The sequence below is a fragment of the Nesoenas mayeri genome, assembly GCF_963082525.1.
Source record: "Nesoenas mayeri genome assembly, chromosome: 10".
NCBI lineage: Eukaryota > Metazoa > Chordata > Aves > Columbiformes > Columbidae > Nesoenas > Nesoenas mayeri.
This window is the reverse complement of record NC_137560.1, coordinates 17,004,626-17,032,485: the sequence shown is the minus strand read 5'-3', so window position 1 is coordinate 17,032,485 and position 27,860 is coordinate 17,004,626. Positions and strand designations below refer to the sequence as shown.

The 27,860-nt window shown below is 41.5% G+C and overlaps 1 protein-coding gene across 1 annotated transcript in view; it reads right to left on the bottom strand.

Annotated features, from left to right (window-relative positions):
• The window catches only part of MAGI1 (membrane associated guanylate kinase, WW and PDZ domain containing 1), a gene marked incomplete at its 3' end in the record, with an annotated part of 339,889 nt that overhangs the window by 17,436 nt on the left and 294,593 nt on the right, over positions 1-27,860 (bottom strand). Inside the window, exons 13-16 of the mRNA XM_080350590.1 lie at positions 19,326-19,357; positions 11,691-11,907; positions 2,702-2,793; positions 1,537-1,729 (exon numbers count right to left, since the gene is read on the bottom strand). Coding sequence (XP_080206716.1) covers positions 1,537-1,729; positions 2,702-2,793; positions 11,691-11,907; positions 19,326-19,357 — 534 coding nt within the window. The remainder of the gene's footprint in view (positions 1-1,536; positions 1,730-2,701; positions 2,794-11,690; positions 11,908-19,325; positions 19,358-27,860) is intronic.

The following is a 27,860-nucleotide window of genomic DNA, read 5'->3' as shown; positions in this document are numbered from 1 at the left end:
TACTGGTTTATAGATGAGAGGAGGAATAACGGATCAAAATTCAGGAAGAGCCTTCTCTACAAAGTTATGCTGGAATTCAGAGCCTGCAAATCTAAGGTGAAATAAGGAATCCTGAATAATTTATCTTAGAGTAAGTGTCCACATTTGAAATGATTCAGAAATAGCTCAGTATGAAGTAACAAGCCCCTGAATGAAATATCAAGGGTTTTTATCGAGATGTCTCATGAATCTAAATCTTTCATGGTAATTTCCAGCCTGGGGGCTGTAAAACTGGATAGAAAATCTACACACAAAAACAATACCAAAAATTCATCTGCTCTTTCTCTTCCTCCCAAACCTCATCTCCTAAAGCTCCTCTCACATTCGCAGCTCTTTGTCAGGAAGGGGAGAGAGGGTATTAGAGGGGAGACATAGCCCTTCATTTAATCCACAATGAGAAGAAGAAAAGAAATGAGAAGTGAATATCTATTTAATATTGTGCAGAAGGAGCTCAGCCCTGGATAAAAATACAGAGCTGTTTCAGAGGTACTGTTCTAGTCCTATCTTCCACTGTGGACCTAATTTTCAACCTGATTGTTATTTTGACATTTTTTAATCTTAAAGTACATCACTGCCTATTTTTCTGCTGATGCCTAAACTTGAAAAGCTACATAATGTTCTTCCTTTTGAATAAGTGAGCTGCACCAAATCCCACACTCAAGCTCCCTAAAGGGACTCACAAGAAGAGACAGCACCAAATTGTTACTCTCTATTATTAAGCATAAGGCCACATGTCATTTAGAAAGCTCATGCCTTCATCTTCTTTGCTAACAGGACATTTTTGTGTCACTAATCTGGGTGCCACCAGGCAGCATCCCTTCTCTTTGCCTCTCTGTCTGTCAGCTTTTTCATCCATTTAGACCACGCACTTGTGCAGAGTGTGCACAACACGTGGCATAACTTGGCACACAAAACCTCTTGGTTAAAACAAACATGCGTACCCTGCCCTACCAGAAGCAATGGCACAGACTTGCATCCTGCGATTAGCTGACTACATGTTGCAACCTCAGTTGAAGCTCCTGTTGTGCCTGAGACATTAGCACACCAATGCCCTCACTCATGCTCTGCCCTTGCTTCACCTCCTGGGGCCTCTTCAGCATCTTGTCCCTCACTCCCAGTTTAAGGGTGGCTATCAGGCAGCAGTTATTTGGGGAATTAAACAGAAAACACAAGCAGTCAGGCACAGAGTCTGTTGCTGCGTGAGTCCAACTAAAAACAATGTGTGGCAACTGAATAGTTCTTTGTTTTATCAGAAACCTTCATGGAGACTGGGGAAGCCAACTGAGATTAAGAGAGTCTTGACTGAAAACAAAATATTTGAAATTTATTTGATCAAGAATAGAAAAGAGTAAAAACAGGCAAAAGAGGAAGGATAACACTGCATCCCCTGAGTTTCCCCAGTATTATGAGGAGAAGCTTCTTTTTCTTTAAATCGTTTGTTGAACAGATGGAGTCTGGCAAGAAAATCTACCCCTGCAGAGCAACACTGCAGCCTACCTGTGTAAACCACTTTGCGCCTGACGGTCAGATTGACGTGACCTTGTTTGGCTGCCTGTTGCATAAGCTGGACGACAAGCTGGTGCGATTTCCCGACAACAGGCGTCCCGTCCACACAGATCAGTTCATCACCCGATCTCAGGCGGCCGTCAGCATCAGCAGCACCCAGCGGTACAATGTGACCAATGTAAATCTGACAAATTAGCACAAATAGGAGAAAGGAAAGAAAGAAAAGGAGAAAAAAAAAAAACAACTGGTAAATGAGAACTAGCTCAAGAGCCAGCGGGAAGCAAGGGGCACTGACAGTTAGATCCAATTTAGTAGGGAAGTTGTTGATAAATGTCTGCTGGTCAGCAAAGTTGCTCCATGTGAATAGAGCCACATTGTGAAATCGTAATAGACTGACATTTTGTTTCTTCAGGCGGTCCATTCACTCTAATGACAGTCAGCCTTGGGAAATGTGGTCAACCAGACAGTGACCGGAGAGGAAGACGGTTAAAAGCACTGAGGGTCTTGTCAAGGAGGCTGAGATTGAGTTGTCTTTTCAGTTGCCTCTAGGGTTTACAAGCACTATACCACTCCCCTGTCCACCAACTCAGCTTATCTTCAGTGAGTTCTGTGGAATTACTGTAACATGAGAGAAAATCATGGTCTCTCTTTCCATAAATGAGCAAGATAATTTTGGCAGGGAGATACATGGAAATTTGTGCTGCCACTAGGTAGTTTTGACCTGTGCAGGCACAAGAAAGACCATAGGTTTTAGCCTGATACCTTCCACGTACACTGGATTTAAAGAAGTTAAGTGAATTCGAGGAAGGAATTGAGCAAATAGAAACTTTAAGATCAAAATACTTGCAAACCTGACCAGGACAGCCTTTCCTCAGTGTCCGGCAATTTCAGGCCTACATGTTTTCATTTGGGCTATCTAAAAAACGAGAAATAGTAGGGGAAGCCAAATCCATTTCAGTTGTGGAAGTGTTTTTTTTCTGTTTGGTTGGTTGATTGGGTTTTTTTTGAGGGAGGGTAGGGAGGAGTTGCAGGACGTAAATGCAAAGCACAACAGTTGTTTTAACACAGATACCGCAGTGCAGTTCTGCACATCTGTACATGCTACTGCTGTGATTCTGGAATATGTTAAAACAAGACCACTTCTAGATGTACTCACAGGTTCTCCAGGCTCATTTCCACCTAGAATCCTAAATCCAAAACCGGTTTCCTTTCTCCATAGAAAGATATCCTGCTCTTGGTAATCTGGAACTAAAGGGAAAGAAGGAAAATATATTTTTTTAATCAAAACCCCACCCTTTTAACCCGAATCAGGATTACTCTGATGTACGTTTAAAGGGATATGCTGCACAATTTACTCTTTAAATGATGCAGTGTTGATTTTTTTAGACATATTAAGAACATTTATAGGTTTAAATACTAAAGGATTATTATTTAAATCACAACTAAAAATTATATGGTGGTTTGTATATTCTAGGTGTCTAATTGTGTCTTGCCACTTGTTTCTCATTATAGTATTTCCTTCCGTCAATATTAGCATCATTACCCAGTGCAAGAGCCTCTTCTAAATCATCAATAAATAAAAGTGTACAACTGAGAATCACTCTGCCAGAAACAATACAGCTGTCTCCTCTTTCATGGGAGACAAAAGAGCCACTTGTTATGACTTCTACTGTTTAATTAACTTCCACAAGCATAGTTTGCTATCTGTATACTGACACTGCTTTAAATAACTATGGGACAGATCCCCAGCTGGTGTAAAACAGAAGGGCTCCACTGAAAGCAAATCATCTCTCCTGACTCTCACTTGCTCATGTATGGGCTCTGTAGAACCACTGAATAGACAAAACCAGCTGGAAACATAGAAAAGCTCAGCCTTACCTAACTCATTAGTATGGAACATCAGCGAGGCTTTTACAATGAATATTACATACAGTGAAGTACTAACCTTGAAGTGCGGTTGAACAGTAATGTTTTATATTAACTTATTCATGCTTGCTTTCATCCCTTTTTTTTAAAAATGCAAAATTAATTGCTAACATTAAATCATATCAGAAGACAACCTCAGGTTCATTTAATATTTATTGGTTAGTATCTGTAACATTGACTAATTTTGTAATGACCTCCTCCTAAAATTTATAATTAATGATAAAAAAGCTGTTCTGCTCCTTTATAAGTCAACTGTCTGTATCTTTAGTAAAGAAACCAAAGGGTATCATTCAGGAATGTAATTCAAATAAATGCATACACAGATACTGGATGCAACATGTTTAGTGAAACATCATCTAGTTTTCTGTATGTATGAGCAGACAAACTGGTTGTTTTCCATTAAAATCAGTCAGAGTCAGACTGGGTCCTAATCACATTTTACACTATCAGTGCCTATTGCACAAAGGTCTGGGTCTAGTCGTGCTTTTCAGTGTTAAGACTTTTGGCTAGCTCTGATGCTCTCTCTTCAATGACTCAACAGGTTAAGATCTGGGAATACTAAAATTAAAGGAACAAGTAAGTGCTAAGGCACAGATCTCTGACATTTTTATTCAAACTGGTTTAATGCATTGGTTTATATATATCATATTTTCACTTTCTAATTACTTACAGTTATAAACTACTCTTAAGAGCTGTGCACATTACTCTACTGAACTAGAGGCTAATTTTTGTCCAGATACAATTACAGAACAATCAGGTGATGACCAGGCTGGAAGCCTGATGGTTCATCTGTTGAGATGAGCTGGCTGAAGGCAGCTCGTCACCATACAGACATGCAGCACAACAGCAGAACTTGAACAATTAATTAATTGGTGTTTGTCATTGCCTTCCGCGAGGGGAAACATGAAGAGCAGACAAATTTGGAAGCGTCTCTCCAGCACTTTGCAGGCTTTTTTGGCAAAGGCTGGCCCCAACCAATTAATAGCGTGTGTTGGATCTGGCAGAGGCAAAGTGGCTTCTGCAGAGAGCTTCAGCGTGGGCCCACTTCCTCGGCATCTCTCAACACCTTCCCATTTGTCAACTCTCCAGCCTCAGAGAACGATGCCGTATGTTCCTGGTTCGGGTACCAGCCAGCCAATAAACAGCCGCTGAAGATCACGGCAAGCTGAGGCGTAACGGCAGTGTCACACCAAAGCAACAGAAAAAGACAAGACTATACCCAAAGAAGCAAGTTCATTCATGTAACTCTCTTTCCACTGGAAGGATTACACAGAGGTGCAACACAGATACAACAAACATACAGGCGACACACATTTACACAGCATGATTACAAACCGAACAAAACTCCTTTTACCACTTTTTGCACCAGCTCTGTAGTTCGGTGATTCAGAAAACCTCATCTACCTCCATGCTGCCTTACAGCTGAGGTGAGACCCTCTGAGGCTCTCCATACTGGAGAATTACTTCAGGTTGTCCATTATTGAGTAGAGCTTTAGAGGAGTCACTTTTTTTTTATTTAGAGGGACAACTTAATGCTGATGCTGAAACTTTGCTGAAAACCAATTAAAAATGGCCTCCAGGAGTCAGTCATTGCATCTTTGCACCTTGACCTGATCTCAAGCATGTCTGACTCCAAGAAAAACATGTACATAGCCCAACTGGGTCGAACTTGCCAGTCTGCTCATCTCAAATCAAACAAGACCATTTGAAGAGTGTCACAAAAGCGGTAAGAAGAGTTCTGCTAGGGCCATGAGGAAGAATGAAAGGAGGGGTGAGTGTTACAGCCCCATCCACATCCCATGAACAAAACGGGACATGGTACCCCCCACCGCTGCCTATGAAATCTGCCGCTAGCCAGTACAGAGTAAAGCAAGAACTTTGCACCTTCGTGGCTAAACCTCGGCATATGGCCCTGACAGACTCCGCTGGTGATGAAGACCCTCCCGCCACAGAGCAGCAATGACACCAGAACAAGACATCACAAGACACAGATACATTCTCGGCACAGTCTTACATTCTCCAAAACTCGTGGAATTGATTTCTCTTTCTCTCTCTCTCTCACCCTTGCTCAGTCCAGTTGCAGGCGAAGGTGACATAGCTGTAATATTAATTTTACAATTTTGCAAAGCTTAACATATCTGCTTTCTTGTTAGTTCATTTAATTAATTTCGACTGTATGGATCATGTTAGGCTTTCATGCACATAATTGCTAAGGTTATAGCTACTACGGGTTATAATATACTAACTTACATGTCTATCTACACATGCCTGTGTACATGTGGATATATAATACCCACATACACATGAGAATTTATACATTTATGCACATGCATGCAGGTATATTTGAAGAACATTTTTTGCTCCTCAGAGGAGGAATTTCTTTGGGAACACCTTAAAAATACTTTTCTACAAAAGAACTTTCACCATCATGATATGGTTACTTTTCCAAATTGAAATATTTTTCTAATGTTAAAAGAAATTCTAAATGCATGGTGATGAAAATGAACACAGTGCTTAGAGGTAATTTTAATCAAACTTTCTTATGCAAACTTTAACAATTATCCTACGTGTTATATAAAAAAAGATTCTGCTCAGTGTGGTATCAGTTTCAACAAAAGATGGATTCAAAGTAATCAGTGTGAGTTTGCTTTAGTCACTAGTTCATTGGAGGCAGCCGCACTTTCAATGCTGCAAAGAACAAAAGTTTTAAGCCCCAGATTTAGCAAAGTATATAGGAACAATTCTGAAATTAAGAGTGCATAGTCTCATTGAAGCTGATGGAGAGTTTCAGTGTTGAAAAGTCCTGTGATTTATCCATAAATTTCACGAGCTTCCAGATTTTGAAGGAAAGCCTTGTTTTCTAAACTATCCCACTGCAGAAGAATTACAGTTTTCTGTATTTCTTTTCAATTAAACCTTCTGGTGGCATGGCAAACTTTTGAAAGATGGCTTCAGTGTGTTTTCAACAAGAAAACCAAGTTCTGCCACTGAGGGTCAGGGATCTCTGGGCTGAGCCATGGGCCAGGCTGGTGCCTCATGAACATCAGCAAAGTGATGCTCATAGACCAGCTCCATCAACATCTCTGCAGCCTCTGCTGCTCACACAATGTGCTGCAAGGACCAAGGGCTTTTTTAGCAAGACATTCTCTAAGGGCATGGACACATCTGTGTGCCCAAGTGTATGACTGTAACTGTTTGTCTCCTATTAATATAATAAAAGGACATAACCCCACCAAGGGGCTTTTATTCACTATGATATTTAAAGCCAGTCTGATCAGAAGGTGGCTGCAATTTCCTGAGGGTATTTTTCTTTTTCATGTTAGGGAGAAAGTATCTAATGTTTGGTATCATTGTGTAAATATTTTTAATTCTATTTAATTGCTGGTGAATGAACACTACACACTGGGGTCAAGACTTGTTTGTATTGTTTTAATTAGATTTGGGAATACAAAATCCTACCAAATAAATTATGTGCCTGAAAATAAAATTCAAATATTACCGATAACTTAGAATATTTTAAAAGCTTTAAAAATTATCTATCATGTTCAGCTTTACTTTTAATTAAATGCTTAAGCCCTTCAAAGGGATTCATTAACACATCTGCAATTCAGATTAATTCATTTTGTCACTGCTGTTTTGACAGATGGCCATATGTAGGATATGGTATTTTGCAAAGCAATCAGGCCACATGAGAAAAATTTGACAACAGATTGCGTTAATCTTTAAGGAAGTTTAATAATACATTGAAAAATAAAAAGCATATTATAAAAATATATTTTCAATAAAGCAGTGCAAGATTTCAGAATTGTGGTTCTCTGACAAACTATTCAGTTACTGTTTCTCTGAGTGTTTTTCACGTATGTCATTCTTGGATCCACTTTAGTGTTTAAACCTTAAGGGTTTGTTCCTCACTCTGATTTACATGTACACAACTCCCACCGGCAGCAATGAGTTACCCATGAGGAGGAGCTCAAGCAGTTAAAACTTAACACCAGCAAAGACTACATTTGTTATCGCCACCAAATGATCTGTTTTCAGATTCACTTAACACAAAGCTGGCTATTCTCATAAGTGTTAATCCAGCAAAGAACTGCAACTCCGGGCCAGATTGCAGCAGAGCATTTTAGCTCAGCCTTACCTTAAAGCATCCAAGTCTCTTTGGGCTTACAGCTTGAAAATAAGCTTCCTTGGAGTGGAGCCCAAGTACTCAGCACCTTGCAGGCCTGATCCCCTCAAACAGGGCAGCTGCAGGTGGAGGAACTTTAGCCCATATTTGTTGAATGAAGTTGCAGTTCTCATCTGCAGCCACTCAGCCAAAGTCCAGACATAGTTATGGAGTCATTGTTTCGCTGTGCATTGTTAATTCTAGCTTAATTTTTCTTCCTTCTTTCCCCCCCCCCCCGCCTTCTTTTCTTCCCCTAAACAGACAATGTCTGTGGCTCTCTTCCACAGAATCTGAGCATTTCCTGATATTAAGATGCATAGGGTAAATTAAAAAATACATGCTTTTACAAAATTATGGGTTATTTGCTGCTTTTGAACCAAATTCTGCTCTACCAATAGCTTCAGTGAGACAAGTCACATAAGTCAAATATAGTCTTTTTTTTTTTTTACAAAATAATGATCCAAAGAATACTCAAAGAAAGGAAGAATACATTTTACCAATCCTGAAAAATTATAATGTTGCCTTGTGCTTCCCATGTCTACATTATTATTATTAATGTTAATAACAGTGGGATGCACTCCCAGTGTAGAAGGCAGTAGGTGGTCATTATAGATTCAGTACTTCTTAGAAACATCCCGGAGATGATGTATTCATATACTGAATGAAAACTCTTTATATTATTATTTTTAGATTTTAAAAAATTCTGTCTGGGTTGGAGCTAATGAATTCATCTTTTTGTGTCAACTGCACTTGAAAAATTGCACTATGTTCTCTTTATACTCAACGATTTCACAAATGGTATGAAATAAAACACTGAAGATGATTTAATGCTCTAAAATTTTGTCTTTTTTAACCTTATCACATACTTCAACACAAAGGGTTGTTGCTGGTTTTCAGTCCACTTGTTGGGGATTTAAAACTCTGACTCCCAAAAGAACATTTTATAATTCTTTTCAGAGTTATTAAAATTTAAGGCCATGAATCAACAGAGAGCAAGCCCTGGACTGGGCAACAAGAAGAGATGGGAGAGCTGTGCTGGGGCTTCTCGGGCAGTGGGAGACTCTAGGACTCACCAAATGCCCCAGTTATAGGATCATAGAATCATTTTGGTTGGAAGAGACCCTTAAGATCGTTGAGTCCAACCATAACCTAAGTCTATCCCTAAACCATGTCCCTAAGAACCTTATCTATGTGTCTTTTAAACCCCTCCAGGGATGGTGACTCCACCACTTCTCTGGGCAACCATTCCAATGCCTGACATCCCTTTCCCTGAAGAAATTTTTCCTAATACCCAACCTGAGGATGCATCAGCCAGTTTCAACATTGGCACTAGGCGGGCATCCTCCTGCTCTACATCAGATATTTATTTTGTTTTGGTCACGTCTTCATCAGAAGAATGCAGAGAGAGTCCCAGCTAGCACCCAAAGCCATGGATGTCATGGGAGAGGAGATGAGAACCTCAGTCCCAAAGCCAAAGGGAATGGCTACTCAAGCAAAGAAAGAAGCAATGATATGACTGTATCACTGCCAGCCGAAGAAGGCACTGGAATTAAAATGGACTGCAGCTGGGTAAAAACATGCAGAACAGCACATGTGGAGCAGACGGACAGTAAAAGTAGAGTCCCGGAGAACAGTTTCTCCTGTCCCGCATGGTGCTCCATGTCTTCAGATCTCCCTGCATGTGATCCAAGAGCCACACAGCCAGTGCCTGGGCAACACTGGGATGCAAGTCCCCACTTTTCACGCAGACCAAATATAGGGAAAGAAACACTGGTCACCCCAAGCTCCCAGGGCAGAAGAGGCATCAGGTTTCAGTTGTGAACCACAGTCTACATTTGTGGGACTGGTGAGAAGGATGAAAGGTGAGGGAAGGAGCAAGAGCTGACCAGTGGTCTCTAAATAAAACCACTAGTCACGCTTTGGGATCAGACTGTGACAGGAGACAGAGCATTTCCAACTGCTCTTTTCACTTAGACTGTATCTTTTCTGTTTTTCTTCACTTTTCATTAGGTGCAATAAAGCCATGTCACAAGGTAAGAGTGCAGGTTAATCCTCAGGGAATGTTTTTCATTCCAGTTTAGGGTTGGAAATTCATAGGCTCTTGGACATTTCTAGTGGCAGATGTTTACAAAGAGACATAACCACATCACATTTCTGCCATTCTCCAAAAACCTTCTATCTATGAAACCAAGAAATCTCAGAAAACACCTTCCTAGGAAGGAAATGGCAATGGGGTGAAAAGCTGGTAGAAAATAACTGATGTTCAAACAGGTAGGTCTCACTTGGTAGAAGAGGCAGAAGACAAGGACTGAAGCAATAGAAAGGGATCCACCCCACTACAGAGATGCTGGACCACAGAAAGGTGAGATGGGGAAGCAGAAGGGGCATGGCAGATCCCAGTCTAGCAAAAGGCACAAGCAGAGAGGATTGTGGCACAGAGAGAGATGGGGTGTGGGAAACCAGCAGGTCAAGAGATGGTGAAAAGGCTTCTGGAAGGACTCTAAGCACAGACAAGGATAAATACCTGCAGCCATTGAAAAAAGAGGGAGGATTTAGCACACATATTAGAAGTGGACACAGAAGAACGACTGCCTGCCTATGCACTTCAGGATTTCTCTGGCTCAGCCTCAGGTTTTATCGAGAAAGACAGGCAGGTGTTAAGGCTGCTAAGCTGATACTAATGACTAATTAGTATGAGTTAAACAGTTCATTAGAAATTAGCTAAGTAGCTGCAGGGGGTCAGAGGTGATGCCAGCACAGAGTCTGTGGGAACCATGTGAGCTAAGCAAGGGTGATACCAGTGCCATGGGACAGTGGTAGCCTCAACTGTCCATCCTGGCAAAAACAGGAGCTCTGACTGCAGCGCTGCAGGGTTGAAGAGCCACCGTGCCTTGGCTCTCTGCCGCTTTCTCCTATTTCAACAAGATTCACGTGCCAGTTCTGTCACTGCACTTCTCCACAGATCAGCAGGATCTGGCCCAAGAGCCGGCAGGGTCACTGTGCGGGGTCCCTGGCAAGGGACGGGAAGCAGCGCATAGAAGCTGAGACACCTACAAACTGCATTGCTGAGACATTGAATTCAAAGAGATGCATCTTCAGCCAAGAAACTGTGACTCATGATTTAATTTTTCTAGAACTTAAGATCTCAAAGTGATTCATTTGGTCAGAAAAAAAACCAGTCCTATCATTTTTCATTTTGGAGTAATGTTCATTTCATACTGGTTTTACTGATTTCCAGTTACCACAATAAAATCAAACTCCAAGTTATACTCTTGGAGCACCAAGACTTTGAAGCTCTCTTTCCTGTAACTGAAGTTGCTACTGCTTTTGAAAATGAACCTAATACTCTAACTCTTTTCTTTAAGAAGCTTTTACAGATTCAATCATCTTCAGCAGTGCAATTAAAGCAGTGTGTTTCCTTTGTTTTTAGAGAAGAAACTGACTGAAACCATATTTATAGTCTTGGAGCAGAGCCAAAGCCCTGCTGAACTATTAGCCAAAAATGCAGATTATTAATTGCCACAAAAGCCTCTTTCAATATGCATTTGATATCTGTATTGTTAAAGTGTCCACTCTGGTCAAAGTAAAATGGCTCAGCTGGATTTTCTCCTTCCTGGACTGGAAAGCATCTGATATGAATTTCAGCAAACTAAATACTACTTCTCCTTACTGAAATTCCTATGCATATCAGACAATGAGTCTTGACCTCAAAAAAAGAGTTTAGGATCTGGATAACAAACTTGGAAATTCTTCTTTAGCCTAATTTGCAAGTAAAATCAAAAAAATAGGGGAAAATATGGTCTTTAATTGTAAAGGGATTTTTCATATTAATCTTTGGTCTAAGTGCCCTTTCCTAGAGATGGTCTAAATTCATTCCTCATCAGAGAGGAAACTGCACCCCATCAAGCAGACATCACCGACAGATACCAAATTAACAAACTGAAGCCTTACATTTTCAACAGAAATCTACAAGATTCAGTTCTTCGCAAAGAAAATATACACAGAGCAGCTGCCAGAGCCGTAGCCTTAGCAACCACACCTGCTTCATACTCACGTCGGCTTTCATACATGCTCCTGGACTGGGCCCAGATTTTGAATGGATCTGGCTTTTTCTGCCCAGAAGCGTCGGGTTGATCGGCGGCCGGTGCCTCGGCGGCGGCGCAGTCCGGCAGCCCCTGCGTGCTGTGGACGGGGGATGCGGTGTGGCCGCTGCGGTGGCTGGAGACGCTGTGCTGAGAACTGTTTTGGCTGTCTTTCCTTTCAAGTGGTTGCTGTAAGGAAGAAAGCAAGTGGAAAGAGAGAGAGAGAACAGACGGTTATTGGTCTTTGAGTGGGTGTTTTCCATCAATTTTTCTCCCTCTTCTTAGGGTTTCTGCATGCACATAAGTAAATACATAAATTACAGTTTTGCTGCCACCAGTTAATGCTGGGTACAGTTGAATTCCCCAATGACAGATTTTGATAGGCAGACTGACAGAAAGAGATATGCAAAAGAAGGTAATTTATCATAAAAAATATGCAGTTCTCCATCTCGCACATGAAAAAAACCCTACTAAATCTCATTATAGGTTACTAGTTTCAGTGCACTTATTTTTTCCTACATTAAGGCAGGAAAAACTCGAGCACTTTCTACTCAGATAACATTAGGGTCTAACTAGAGCCTTCAGGAAAAAGGAAAAACTACCAAATTTTACTATGAAAACTTAAACACTCCCTTTGAATCAGGTTCAAGCACAGCCCTTACTATGAAAGATCACTTTTCCTCTGCAGCTCTTGCAACCCCCACATCACAAGTGGGTGGACAAGAGAGTACAACTTCCATGGCTCTGCTTCCCAGAGCATCCACAGGATTACAGCAGCCCTTCACAAATGTGAAAATGCCTATTTACAGTTCAACTTCCTTGTTTTAATTTGGTACATTAAAACAGGAAAAAATATGTCCACCTAAATTCAAGGCTTATTCAAAAGCAGTATGTCAAGAGCTCTGCCTGCTCAATATTTAGCTAAGCAGGGTACATAATTCTTAAGTCGAATTCACAATGGTGGGCTCAGATGAAGCACAAATCACATTTGCATTGCCGGGATTGGTACTACTCAACATGCAGCAAAATCTTCCCTCAACAAGAGCTCCCCAAACTGTACAGCAAATACTTTTTAATGCTCTTTTGAGATGACCTTGGGCTGGCATCAAGGTTGAGTCCAATCTCCCACCTGCTCCAGTACAGAGAGCTGGCACTTTCCTGGGGCTGCTGTGTCGCAGAAAGCAGCTGGAAAAATAGCATCTTACAGGTTGTTTCTACAACATCCACAATTTCCTGGCTAAAAGGGGTCAGCCACTTGTACCACGAAATCTCAGACAAAAATGTAAAGCCTCCTGCTGGCAGGGGATGCCTGAAAACATTGCGACAAGAGCCTCTGCTCTCAGGGACTTCTTCATAGAAAAGCAAGCCAGGGTAGGGAGAAAAGCCAGTGGCAAACCCAGAGCAGATCAGTGCAGGGGGAGTGCTGAGGAGCACACAGGTCTGGGACCCCCTTCTTTATGCTCAGTGTGAAACCCCAGGTGGCCAACACTCCACTAAGCAGGGCTGAATTAATTACAGAGGAGAAAGTCATCATATGAAAGCACCCTCCTTTGAGTCTTAACAATAATAGAATATATATATATACACACATAATTTATTTAAACGTATTTTTAAGTTTATGCTTTGGAAAAAAAAACCAACTTCAGCAGCCCAAATGACTGACCTTGCAGCCTTACATTCGAGTTGATGATCCACTACCAGCACTTTTTAAAGTGTCTCAATCAACTAGAATGTAAAATCTTTGTCCGTTAAAGCAATTTTGAACAAAGCATACCTGCTGTGATTACTCATCTGCAGACTTTCAAATACAAATATCTGAACCATTTTCAAACATTTTTAGCTTTTTAAGTGGTTAAAGAGGCTAATTCACATGCAGCCCTTCAGTTTTTAAATGAATAGTTTTAAAACATCTCTACTGTGGATAATCACTCCCTTGTAACTTAGAAATATTTTTAAAAAAGCAAAAAAAAAAAGCTTCATAACTTTCAGTCCAGCAGTCTAGCCATCTGGATTGTTTCGTTTGTTTGGCCAAACTACTGAAATAACTACAAGCATCCTGAGAAACTTCAGGGCAATCTCGCTGGAAATAGCTGGTTTACAGAAGTTAGAGTACAGGGACTAAAATGTGAAGCTTTATTCAGCCCTTGGGGAAATGTTGAGAACTGTGGAAACTTTCTGATTTAAAAAGGAAACAAAGTTTGAACTTTAAAAAGTGCTCTCATCTTGTGATATGAAAGGTCTAAATATTGAGCGAACTATGAATTCTGTTTTGTATTTGGGTTGCAAATGAAAGCGTCAGCATATCTCAAGCAAAACCACCTCTAATTAGACTAGAGTTGCAATTGCAAATACACAGATATTTTGCAAGAAGTAGGGGAAAACTTCTTCACAGGGACAGCTGCTTTTCCAAACAAGAATTCCTTTAATATGCCTGAAATGTCTCTATTCAGGAGTTGAAGAGGAGAACAGAGAAAGGAGAATACAACCACGGGAATCATGAATATATGTAATTAAATTAATTCAATTCAAGGCAATATTAATCAACTTTCACATCACCAGATGAGGCCAAAAAAGTTTTGGGCTAAACTTCTTTTCATGTGCTGTAGCAGCTTCAGCACACCAGCAGCATCAGGACTTGCAGAGGTCCCAGCACCTGCTCTCCAGCCATGGTGACTGCCTGGATCAAGAAGTTTGTGCCTCAGTGGAAAGTGGAGCTTTCCCAGGAGAGATGAGCTGACGATATGTCAATGAAAGGATGGCTTCTCTATCTCCTGCCTCATTCCTTGCTTTGGGACAATCCTTCTGGGTCTGGATCTGACTGTCCAGCTCACTCAGCTCACCTATGGGCAGGAAAGCAGCTAAATCAGGGCCAGATGAGCATGAGGCTGTTTGGTGACAGACCTCTGCAGAATGGCCGGTACAGACCTCACCCCAAGATGCTGATCATGTTTTTCAGTGCAAAGTAAAGCAGATCAGCTGAACTGGGTTGACTTCTGACAGCAGCTAAAAGAGCATGGGGCACAGAACTAGTCAAGTCAACAACAGCATCCCTGGCCCTCAAGAGTCTGTGTTCTTCTCCAGAGCTGTGGATAAGCATAAACAGCTTGCCTGAAAGACTCTTGACCAAAAGTGGCTAGAAATAAAGACTATGATGACTAAGTTGAGTCCATTTAGGCAGACTGCATGTTTAAATGCAGGTGATGGGATAAAACCAGCCACCTTGGTACAGCATTGCGGCCATGACAAAAGAAATACATGCCCTACCCAAGCCCAAGGTCTGAGATGCACGGCCTGTGCCAGCTTCTTTGCCGAAACTTTGCAGTGCTCACTGCAAAAAACATAAGGAAAAGAAAATGTATGATTAGGAGAAAAAGTCCTGTCTAGCTGTCCTTTCCCCACCGGTTGAGGTTAACAGGAATGTCAGGGTGGCTTGGATTTCCAAGTGCAGCTTTCGGGGCAGTGGCTGTAGAAGCAGAAGCACAGCAGTCAGAGCTTGGGCATCCATCAGCCTCCCAGGGTTTCATCCCCGTACTCTGCAAACCCAATTTCAGCCACAGACACTCCATTTGCCAACCTGAAAGGCAGCTTCACCCTTGGCAGAGAGGCTGAGTGAGCCCACACTGAGCACTCTGATTATAGGAAGGGAAGAAAACAGCAAAGGCAATGTGAGCCAGGGAGCTCGGAGCTGTTGTGCTTCAAAAGGAGACAGGAGGAAAATCTGCTTGTAAAAGTCTCCAAGTGCCCAGAAAACACTACAGATACCCACATCGCAGAGACCAGTTTGTCATTCATGCTAAATGAAAGAGTAATTAAACGTTACTTTGTACAGCAACTGCTAAAACAACTGAGGCCAGTGACACGGCTGAGAGGTGGCTGCAGGCAGAGATGGGACACTAATTATTAGCAGCAGTTGTGTCTGTCTGTGTCAGGCAGAGAGAAACCCGCAGCAGAAGAGGCGACGGTGGCAGGGAGCAAGTCCTGCGGCACGAACAGACACCAAAGCTTTTTTGGCACGGGATTCTCCAGGCATTAAACTCCAAGAGAGAAGAGTTGCTGTGGTTTCCTCCCACTGCATATCAAGGTGGGGGGAAAAAAATGGTCTCTGGAAGAAGAGGGATGTATTGTACAAACACTCATGCTATGGAACCTACTTCTGCTCTTGGTAGAAACAGGACATCAGCAGAGCCCAAACTGCAGCCTGTCCACCTGAAATACGTGACAATTCTATTGTCAGGGACAGGCTGTGCATAGGAATTGCAGTTTTGGCCACAAAATTCAGTTATGCCGACAATGTATTTATTCACATCCAAAATAAAAATCAGATTTTTGGAAGAGCTTAGCACTTTCTTCCCCCTGCAGTGATCCTGTCTTCTGATGATCTAACTGCAGATTTTGTGCTCTAAAGCATTTTGGAGAAGCTTGTCCTGGCAGTGAGATTAAACCGAGCTGGAAATGGGAATCTTTGCCCCCTTGTGGAATATTTTGGTGCAAGCAACACGGAAAAAAAAAGAAAAAAAGTTTGTTTTCATCCATATTATATCAAGATAATTGCAGAAAAAAATGCTATACTACAGAACTTGCAACTGCAAAAGTATATACCCAGATGGTCAATATCAAAATACTATCCATTTTCATCTAAAGAAGAAGCAACAGGAAACTGAAAATGAGCAGCACACCATGTATGGCTGCAAACTTTTTAAAACTAATTTGGCACTTCCACCAAAGTTGAAAAACTCTCCTTAAAAACTTAGAAAAAGAGCAAAGCTTAACAGAAGATATATACAGGCTGAAAAATACAGCCCAGGAAAACTGAGCTCAAGGCAGAAAAATATTCTCGGCCCATGCTGCAGTCCCAGCACTAATAAACCTCTCTAAACCAGCCGGGAGGTATCCAACAGCCTGGAGTCAGCCTTTGGGAAATACAAGACTGGGGCTGATAGCTAAAAATAGGGCTTGTTTGAGAAAGAAATAGCCATTGGCAGCAAGTCGGGATTGTGTCCGGGCTGTGGGAAAGGATCCGAGGTAACAGGAGAGGGCTCGTCACTGCACTGAGTGAACCAGAAAAGGATGGAGATCGGAGCTCATGTCTCCCTGATACAGGAGAAGAAACAAAGAATGAATACAAGTAAAGAACAAACCAACTGCTCCTGGCCTGGATGTACACTGTCCTCTAACTCTTAATCAAGGAGTGCTGGCAAATATCCTCCCTGTGTGGGGCAGAGGGACCTGGGCAGGCAGCAACCAACCCCATGTCCAGTGGGGCACAGCTCGGTGCATCCACCCAGCACTTGCAAGTGCAGGAAAACCACCCTTGGGACATGCTGAGCAGAGCACAGCGAGGTGACATCCCAGCCAGGGAGTGTGACAGAGGGGCAGGCATGGCCCTACCCTGCCAGGACAAGAGCAAGTGTGAATCTTCATGGACAAAAGGGCTGGGCCACCCTCACCCCACAGCTGAGCACAACCACCCCTGCAAGCAAACTCAGGGAGGAACGTGTTAAACAACACCACTGCTTTTATGCTTTTGGCCATCGCCTTGGCCACACAAGGTCTGGTGTTGGTGTAAATCCACCCCAGACAGCCCCAAGGAGAGTTTCCTCGTCTGCATACAGGTGCTCTGAGACATTTTGCTCCAGGTTTCCGTGCTTAACTCATGCACATCACCGATGCCTGGGAACGAAGGAGCGGCTGTGCCGGCTCCGACACACTCTGCTCTGCCCCGCCAAGGAGCAGTTGGTCATTAAACACCACACAATGCGGTAGGAGTGTAAAACATCACTGCTAATTGACAGTATAAAAGATCCGGTGTGCAAGCAGGGGGAATAGGAGGCTCTGGTTTTTGTAAATCCTGTGCTTTAGAGGCAGCAGCACTGCCTAGGGTCATAGTAAAAATTACTGAAGGGACCCTAAAGCAAAGTGACGGGGCTTTGGGAGAGGCACACGCAGGAATGGGAGTGCTTTCGCAGGGCTGACCGGCTCCTCAAAGCAAATAGCAGGGAGAAATCTGCTCTTGCAGGGCTACACCTGTTTCTAAGCAGTTCCTTTGTTCACCAAGGCAGGATTATCCCGACGTGGATTTAGATGCTGCTCACATTTTCACGGAGCATCGCTGCTGATGAAAGAAGTGCCTGACAGAGCAGGATCTCCCTTTACCTGATGCCAAACATGCGTGTGACAAAGCCAGAGCATCCACATGGGAGCCTCCATGCCTTGAACAGACCAAGACTCATTGATCGGGTCTGGTTTAATGACTGGAGTCAGAGTCTGGATTGAACGCAACCAACTCCTGCTCCGACTGGGGAAAAAAGTGCAGGCAGAGAAAAGAAACGTGCCAGACGCGTACGCATATTACACACTTGCTTCTGTTTTACCAAAGGCTGAAATAATCTCAGCGTATGACAGAAGTGAGTGCGCAGGGTCTGACATGCCTGTGATTTGCAAGGGAGCTCACCCCACGCTTCTGCCTCTCAACATTAATGTGAGCTGACAGTGGTAGAGGCCTGAGCTCACGTGACTTTAATCAGCGCTGCCCTAAGCCATCAGAATCACATTAATTATTTCAGGGCTTGCTTTTTTTTTTTTTTTTTGGATGAATAGAGAACTCGTATTAAAAGCAGGAGCCTTTTGCTCAGCCCTTTCATAAACCACTTGCCCAGGTTTGCAGCTTCATGGGCTGTGCCCAGCTGCAGTTTTTGGCACCCACTGGGGACCGTCGGTGAAGTTTCACACCATCTTACAACACGACAAACACCTCACTCGCTCTGCTCCCACAAAGCAACTGCAAGAGAATTCTCTTTTTTCCCCTCCCTCTCAACAGATAACTGGAAATATTCAGGCTTTAAGTATTCTATTTCCTTTAAAAAGAAAACATTTATTTTTCTTGCATACTAATAGCACATAAGTTTATTCCACAGTATCATGCATGGAGCTTTAATGATATTTTAGATCACGGCTTCCATTAGCTAATGTGTCATCCCGGTAACAGCTTTACATGGAAACAGGATTAGAAGAGACAAGAAAATGCCATTCTGTTGTCTTTTTTTAAACAAATCAGGAATCTCACACCTGCAGCACAATCCTGCTTAGTACGAAAATGCCTCCAGAGCAAGCACTCAGACATCTAACTGTATTCCCGGGGAACCATAATTGTGCTCTGTTCATGCTTTGTCTCTCTTGGCAAGGTGCACGCTTTCCCGTTCTGTTAATAATTCAGCTGAGGGTACTCGAGAAAACTCTGGGAGTTAATGGAAAAGGTTGGTGCCTGTGAACACCCGAAAGGAACTGCTATCTGGCAAGAAGGTGGAGCCTCCCATCCTTCCAAAAGGAAACAATAGCGCTTTTTTTTTTTAATAAGTTAAATGACAGAGAAGCTCAATCTGTCAGGGAAGAGGATCTGTAAACCTGAGGTTTTATTTGCAAACAATTTCCCCTTCCATACCGCATTCCTCTTTCATCTCCCCATGCAGCAGGAGCTGTGCAAGGTAATCACGGTTGCAACAGAAAGACAACTTAAAACAATTGAAACCCACAAAGAAAACAAACTGAACTCATGCCTCTCTCCTTCAAAGCAGACAAACAGACAAAAATAGTAGCTGAAAAGTGCTTACCGACTTCGGGCTCTTCTTTGGGACCGGCAGTCCTGAAAAATGGCAACAAGGGAAAAATAAACATTAGCATCTAAACGTTACCTTCCCTCAAAGAAAAAATCCCTAGGTGTATCATCCGACCGTAGCCATCTGCAGAGTTATGTCAGCTTTCCCTCTCGCATCGGAGTTACCAGTCTGTTCATATCGAATCAAAAGCCCGGGGAGAGGGAGAGCGAGGGAGCGACGGGCGCAGGGGGAGAGCTCTATCTGCATCAGCTCTGCTGACTCGTGCCGCAGCAGCCGGGAGGCTGCGAGAGAAACCCACAGCCCAAGCCAGCGCTTGGGCAGAATCTCAAATGCTCCCCTGGATTACGGGAGTCTTAGCTTACAATTAAAGCCGAGGCTATTTCCTTTTGACGCGATCGGCTCGGCGATTTTTATCAGACCAATCGCAGCAGTGCAGGGGGAACAGGTTGATTTCTTTTTTTAAAAAAAAGTATTTCTCTAGGAATAGATTTTTTATTTTTGAAAGGAAAATGTGCATCAGCTTGAGCCAGGAGGCATAGGTTGGGCAAAGGAAAACAAAAGCATGGGGAGGAATAAGCTTTTATCCCTAAAAACATGAATGTTACTGACAAAACACACGGTTTCCTTCCTGTCCATCCTAAGTGTAAATCTTTGAAGCCAGAGATTTTATCTGTTAGTTACAATTTCAGAAAGCTGTGATTTGAAAACAGCACTGCAAAGTCCTGACCCCTGAAGAAGGGGGGTTTATACAGGTTGCAGTTGATGCAAAGGAAGAAAGAAGTGGGAGGGTAACAGAGAAGGTTTTTTCAAGGACAATTTTGCATTTTGAAGCAGCCTCGTCCTTGCTCTGTGATGAGCAAGAGAACTTAAAACTGGGTTTTCTATTGACTACTTCTGCATATAGCCCAATTCCCAGCAGCAAAGGAGACACTTGCCTGGGGGGGGGGATTTACCCACAAGGCAGGAAAAGCTCTTTCCTGGGCATTTTGCAAATCACCTTTTCCTCCACACTTGGAGGAAAGGGAACTCCTCATCTTTTGCAATGTGTGACACTCCAGACAACAAACAAACCAAAACACAGATTACATTCCACATTAAGTGCTCAGTAATTCAGATGTTTGAAATCTGCTTTTGTATTTAGGATGTGATTTATGTGGCATTTATGCCGCATTATGTTTTCTACTTTATGCATTTTGTTTGTGGTAAAACCCATGTCCTTGTCTAACTTTTACACCGAGAATAAAATAAGTGATGCAAGCAAATTACAAATATGTCTAAGAAGAAGCTGATTTTAAGGTAACTTGGGAGATGTTAGTTCTGAAAAGGGAAGGTCCACAATTAAAAACGATAAGTAGACTCACTTTGCTGCCTGCTCACAGACTCAGATGAGAACTGTAATGAGTATTTGAAATGAAATATTTTCAGCTTTTGAGGAATATCTGTGCTATGCACGTCACTCTCATGCATTCCCAGCCAATAGCTGATACCCCTCCAGGCAAAGATTGATCAAGGGACAATGAAACATCAAAACTGCTTGAACTAAACAATGAAAATTGCAGCTTCATTTCTGCTGACAGTGACCGTGTTTGTATAATAAAGAGGAAAGCACTAATAACATTCATGGCAAGTCACATTTTTAACAGGCATCATTTATCGCAGAGATAAACACACAGAGATTCTCCCTCTCCCCTTCCACATGCATGCACACACGTTTACTCTCCCCTTCCAAGAGATGCTCTTTCCTATTAAATCAATAGGTAGAACACATCCCCGTGCATGCACGCACCCTTAACAAACCAACATGAGCCAGAAAAAGGCATTACAGCAATTTAAATGTTTCCCACAAATAATGAAGCTGAGATGCAGCTGAGCTTTTGGTTCAAATTGTGCTATAATTCAGTCTATTGCATCATAAACATTAAATGTTAAAATTTACTAAGTATGAACTACTGAACAAACCTTTCCTTCAAAGTTTGCCATTAATTTTGGCTGTTCCAATTCAAAAGAGATGGAAAATGGTTGAAAAATAATAGAAAACATATCAAGACCATTGTTTGGCTGGTCCTTCAGAGGCAAATGAATCTTACAGTGTCACTGCTCTGTGCCAGACTTAGCTGCAGAACAAGCAGTAATTGACTTTTTCAAAATAAATGACTGCAGAACGTGTTAACAAATCTTGGTAGTTTTTCATGGGACAAGCTTATAGCCAGAGGAATAACTTGCTCAATATTTCTTTTCTTTTAAAAAAGTTATTTATTCATCTAATTAGGGTCTCTCATTTTAAAACCCCAGTTCTTGACACAGCAGGCCAAATGAGCAAGTGGTAGTTATAATAAGTAGTTTCCATGCTCAGATGATGGAATGGATGGAGTGTTTAACAGCAATGAATAGGAAGTGCTTGAATAACCCCTAAATCCTTGGGAGCATCACTAGCAAGAAAATGCTGAGCTGTATCAAAAAGCTTCTGGCATAAAAAACTGCCAATGTCTATGATATTGGGACGGTGACAACTACGAATTACAAAAATCATCTTTTGATCACATTAACTGTTTCCCATCACTGGCCAGGCCACTGCTCACATCATTCCTTACTTGGTATGCTCATTCTCCTGGCTGCCCCATTCTCTCCTGAAGCCTCATTGCAAGTTTTTCAGAGGTAAATGGACCAAGTGTGGACTTCACACTCAGTTTGCATCTCTTTGGCATTATCCATTATTTTACATTATTTGGATTTGGTTGGAATAATGGCATTCACTTCACTGGCTAAGAGGAGCAAAGAGGCTTCTATGCTGCTCTGCTCTCAAATCCGGTAATGGAACACTAATAGTTTATATCGACACTGTTTGCAGTATAATTCCTCTGTGATTTAATGCCTATGGACGTCTCTCACTAGGACTTGAAATGAATCTTTTAATTTTGTGGGAGTTTGGAGGTGCAGATTAGAGAAGGTGGAAGAGTCAAGCAACTGAACAGGGCTGTTGTCATCACAGAGTTAACAGTGTTTTAAAACAAATGAGCACATCTGGTAAACAATGTCAATATGACCCCAAACCCCTTGAATGGGCTCATTGTAGCTACTTACTAAATGTGCCTGGAATTAAATTAATTAGAAAACACAAATTACTCCCTTCTAAATAACAATGTAATAAAGCAACTGCTTAATGAAAAATATCAGTGATCAGTGAGCAATCCGCAGGCACAAAAAAAGGGATTGTAATCAAACTAAATTCACAGACTCGTCAGCGAGGCAAGAAAGGCTTCATACAAGGTTAGTCAAAAATGAGTCAGATGCAGGGATCTAAATTAAACTAATTATCACAGAGATTATTACATTTATCTTAACAAAAACCTCTCTCTTTTCTCCCTAGTACTCCCTAAAGCTCTACGTACAGCTGGCTGCATCCATCTGCTCAACTACATTTTATAACATAGGGGGGAAAATGCAAATCATTAAGCAAGTTTTGTACCATGACTTCAGCACTCTCAACACCATTACCCATCAGGAGCAGTGTTTCTGTTGTGTGACACCATATTATGCTGTGAGTGATGCAGTCCATGCAATAAGGACACCACCCATCTTACTTCATGTTATTTGGCATGTGTTAATTTTTGCAGTCTTGTGTGGTAAAACTTCTAGAGGTGGGAAGCTGTAGATTCCCTAATCCTACTTATGATAAGTTCATGGAAGAATCCATGGGACAAAACTGTGACAACAAGTGTTGCTGTTTCTAACATGCAGTGGTCCTAAAGTTTTACAGGAAATTTACTCAGATGTTTTGTCTTTATGCAACCAAAGTAGGTTGGTAAGACCACAACACATGGCAAGTTATGTTTTACTGAGCATATACAGAATGCAATGTGTGTCTATAAATCCAAACCGTGGCCCAGGCCTTATACTCATGAGAGCTCATAAGCCCAAAAATGCTCAAAAATTACCTAGATGGACACTAGACACATCATACACTGTTCTACAACCCTGCGTTTTAGAAATGGTGGATCAAAATGATCAAAAGTTGAATCTTAAAGATACAGCAGAGGAGTCATCCAGTCAATCCATCTGAACAGCTCAGTTATGTGAAGGCCAGTTGGCGTGAACAGTTTTCCTGCCATCGCAAAGGTAAAAAAAAAAAAAGTGTACATTTCAATGGGATTTCAACCAAAGTTGGGACAATTCAGTACCAGTTTGCACAATCCACCCATAGGACAAAGGTGCTTGAAATTGCTAAAAGCCAGTCTAGAAGCTAGACTACCATTTTACATTTATTGTTTACAACTTTTGTGGCTACTGCACAATATTTTTCAGTTTTTGAGTGTTTTTGCACGTGAGGGAAAAGAACAACTGTGTCTAGATCTTCACTTCTTGTGATTGCTTAACAGTCTCAATCTGGCCACTTTGTGGACTGCCCATATCCAATAGCAAAAAAAAGCCACAGGTGAGCCTAAGTGAAAGGGTCACCCATTTGGTTTCACCATTATGTCTTCTGCAGCCCAGAATTCACAACAGCAGAAAATTAGTGGGGGATGAATAAAACCACAAGAAAAGAAACATTTCAGACTGTGTCAAAAGGTTAACGTTTACAGAGAAAATGTTCCTGTCTGAAAAAAAAATAATAAATAACAAGTTTTCTAAATAGTTCTGCTTATACTGTGCTAAATAAAAACCAAAGGCGGTACCAAAGAAAAGAGACACTTCAAAAGATGAGAGGTAAAGTACTGGAGTCGGGGGGTACACAACCATATACCTGGCATAGCACATTGATTGTTACTTTCTGTGTGCAAGACATGGAACTTTAAATAATTAATGCTAATGGCTATGAGTGCTGCTGGGGGAGCAGGGGACGGGAAGTTAGTGGTGACAAAGCAATCCCCTTGATTCTGAATAATCCATTGCCAAAGAATTTCTAATAAAGGACAAATACTATCTACAAAAATAGATGGAACTAGAACTTTTCCAGACTGGAAAAAGAACAAGAAAACCTCAGAATAATTTGCAGCAGGAGACACAATCTTATACAGACATTGGAGCCCATTAAGAAGAAAATCCCAACCTTGTCCCTGCCCAACTTTTCTGCTCCTCATCGTGATTTGCATAACAAGAGTGTAACTGCACTAGCAAAAAAATTAGCTGTGCAATACAAGCTTTAAGCGAGAGAATAATTTACACTGCAGGAATATAGCCCTGTCATAAATCAAGTTTGGTAACTACGAAATATAGTGAAAAATGCCACATTTCTAATGCTAATGCTAAGAAAGTGATGTGTTCAAGAGGCCATCTCAGTCATTATTAACCACTGGCACTAGCAAAAAAACATAATGAGGCATAGTATATTACTGCTATTAACAAGAATTTCAGTTCTAGGCGCTCTAAAGATGTTATATTGTATTACACTCAATTACTCATTTTTGGTCAGGATGCTAAACAATTCCCTGTAACTGAAGTTTCGGTCATATTTTCAGCATCTCAAAGCTGAATTGATTTTAGAAGTGATAAAGAAGATATAGCCTAATAAAATGCTATTTAATTACTACAAAAATAGAAATTTAACTGTGTAGAAAGATACATATGGCAATGCCAAGACAGTAAGATAATAAAGAGATTGGGAATTAGTGTGACAATTACCCATCTAACCTATGGTTCAAAGCATGTCAGCAGTTATTTTATTTTGAACCTATTAAATGAAGATAATTTTCCTAAAGCTTGAGCTGTTGGAGTCATATGCTTAGATTAAAATCTGTGTTAATATTTAAACAAATATGTACACAGACATTAAATTTCTGAAACCATGTGAATGGTAAAAAGTAGATTTGGAAAGTAATTGGAAACCCTCATGTTCTTTTTACATAATTGTGTGTGTGTGTACTCATGTATTCTTTCCTTTTTTCATATGCATAAGCATACATACGTGGATATAGATTAAGGTACCTACCCTTTTCCCCAAGCCCACAAAATCTATGACTCATATGCTTTATTTCTAATTCACATCTCACAATTTTTTGGGCATGCTGCAATTTTGAATGTGTGCAGTCCCAAACCCCTCTCCTTAGCTGGATGTCCCATGCCATGGCGGTTCCAAAGGGCAGCAGGACCTCAAGGTCAACCTCATGTACCACTCCAAACACAGCACGGAGGACACTGGTAGAGGAGAAACCATATTTTGCTCTTGTCACATCTGTATTTATCCTGCTCAGTGAGGGTGTTTGTCTTCAGACTTATCACAGCACTGTTACAAGGTGTAAATCCACATGCTCAGACCTGCGTGGCTTATGACAGATTCTCATATTTCATATTTGGAGAGCAGCCTGCACAAAGGGGATGCCCTCTTGGCATTAGTTTGTTGTTGCTGTTAATAAATAACATCCCTTAATAATAAGCTACTATTCACAGAATGTTAGCCAGATTCAGACCCAGGGGATGTACATGCACACATGGCAGGCTAAGACAGAAAACCTTTACTAGAGGACAATGGTTTTGCAGATGTTTTCACAAAATATAACTTCATTAGATTTAAAATACAGTTTTCTATTAAAATAAATCAGTAACTCGAAATACTCACAAGTATGTAACTGCACATCTCGGAAACTAAGCCTTAAGGACAAGGAGGGAGTCAAAACTTCTGGGGACTGATATTCACCTGCCATATCCCGATCAACATTACCTTTGTGCGCCCTCAGCAACAGGGCCCTGACCTGCGCCAGCACCCTCAGCCAGCTCTGCCATCTCCCTGAAGCTCAGTGTCCTCCATCAAATCTGTCTGCTCTACAAGTCCTATCAACTTCTAAAGTCCAACTCATGGTACATCACAGGTCTTCTGGCACAAAAGACACAGCTATAACAGGGTCTTAAAGCCAGTGCAGTCCTAGTTACTGTCGTCATTACAAAAATAAGTCCATCTGACAAAGAAAAAATAAACATGAAAATGAATAAACATAAAATGCCAATGCAAAATGGGGGAAAAAAACTGAATAGACTTAGAGACATGAAGATTAAAAACAATCTGTCTCATAAAACCATTGAGTAGTCCATTACAAAGCCATCCTTCTTCCTCAGTTTTGCCCACCTGCCATTGCTTTTAATGACTCTCCAAATGTATTTAATTACAGTGATGAACAAAGACCTTTCTTGGATTTCTAATATCCCATTAATTCTGTTATCACTGGTTATTATAATGCCAAATCAGGGTAGCAGTCACTGCACCCACCTGCAACGTGGCTGATAAAAACTCATTATTTACAAGTGCATGCACACCAAAATGCCACACAGGCGGTATGTAAGGGTTGGAGGTAAAGCTGGGTGCAATAAACCCCTCCTTGCTGCACAGCTCCAAATCTGCTCTGTTTCCTGCTGTGCAAACCCTGATGAATATGTGGGAGGCACATCTCCAGATAAATTTGCCTTAGCTAGTGCACAGTATTAGGTTCTGCTGTGCCGCCTTGTGTTACATCACATCACATTTGATATAAAACAACACTGTGTGGGTTTGAGTTGCTCCACTTATACCACTTCAGCATTTAATACCAAAACCAAGTCAAAACATACGGGGGAAAAAAAAAAAGTGCCAACTTTCAAAACCTCAAGCTAGGGAGAAAAAAAATGTAAAAGACTTTAGGAAGAATTTCAGAGCTCTCATCTTTCATTTGCTAAGCAACCTCCCAGTTTGTTCTCATCTAAGAGCCTACTGCTTTCTGCAAGATAAGGTGGTTCGTGCAACAACACATCCTGATGGGAAGATTTTGGATTTTTTTTCTTCCAGCGTTCAGCAAATGCTTTGGTTTTCTTACTGAATTTAAAGCAGATCTAGATTCCCTGCCACAGAAAGGCAGCCATGCGCGTAATGTGCACACCACTACTGTTGTGCTGTCAGCAGGCAAGATGACGCAAAATTGACATTATTTTTTTATTCCAAATAGGTTAAATGTTCATCTCAATAATTAAAGCATAGGTTTACTCTTGGCCTTAAAGCATGCTTTGTGAAACATCTCAAAATTTTAGGAAATTATCTCAGTCCTTGAAACTAATGCAAAATGTGTAAGAAAATGGCAAGCAATGAATCAGCAACTGTTCTATCCTATTTTACCCTTCCAAGTGACTCTGGAGCTTAGATGACACATATATCTGGGGGTCACAAGCTATAGTATAGATAGGCCACGCTGCCACAAAAATGCAGGGCAATTGGTGTAAAACTAATGCTGACCCAAAAAGCAGATTCCACAGACTTCTCTTCATTTGCTTACTCATTTCTAGAAGAGAATCAGTGCAAACGGAGTTAATGAAGGGTAGCTGAGGGGAAAACACTTGTGCCTCAAATGATTAATGGATCACGATCAGCACTTTGCATGTATCACACCACCAAGAGCTGGAAATTCTGCAGGCAATTAAAATGTCCACATACCGGCAATGCCAATTCTCCTTTATTATCAGAATTGTAATATTATAAAGATGTTTTTGGAATCAGGTGCTCGTATGACAATGTGCTTTGTCTGGAGTTTCTTAGCCTCCCAGGGTTTAGAAAAGGCAATTGGATATGAATAC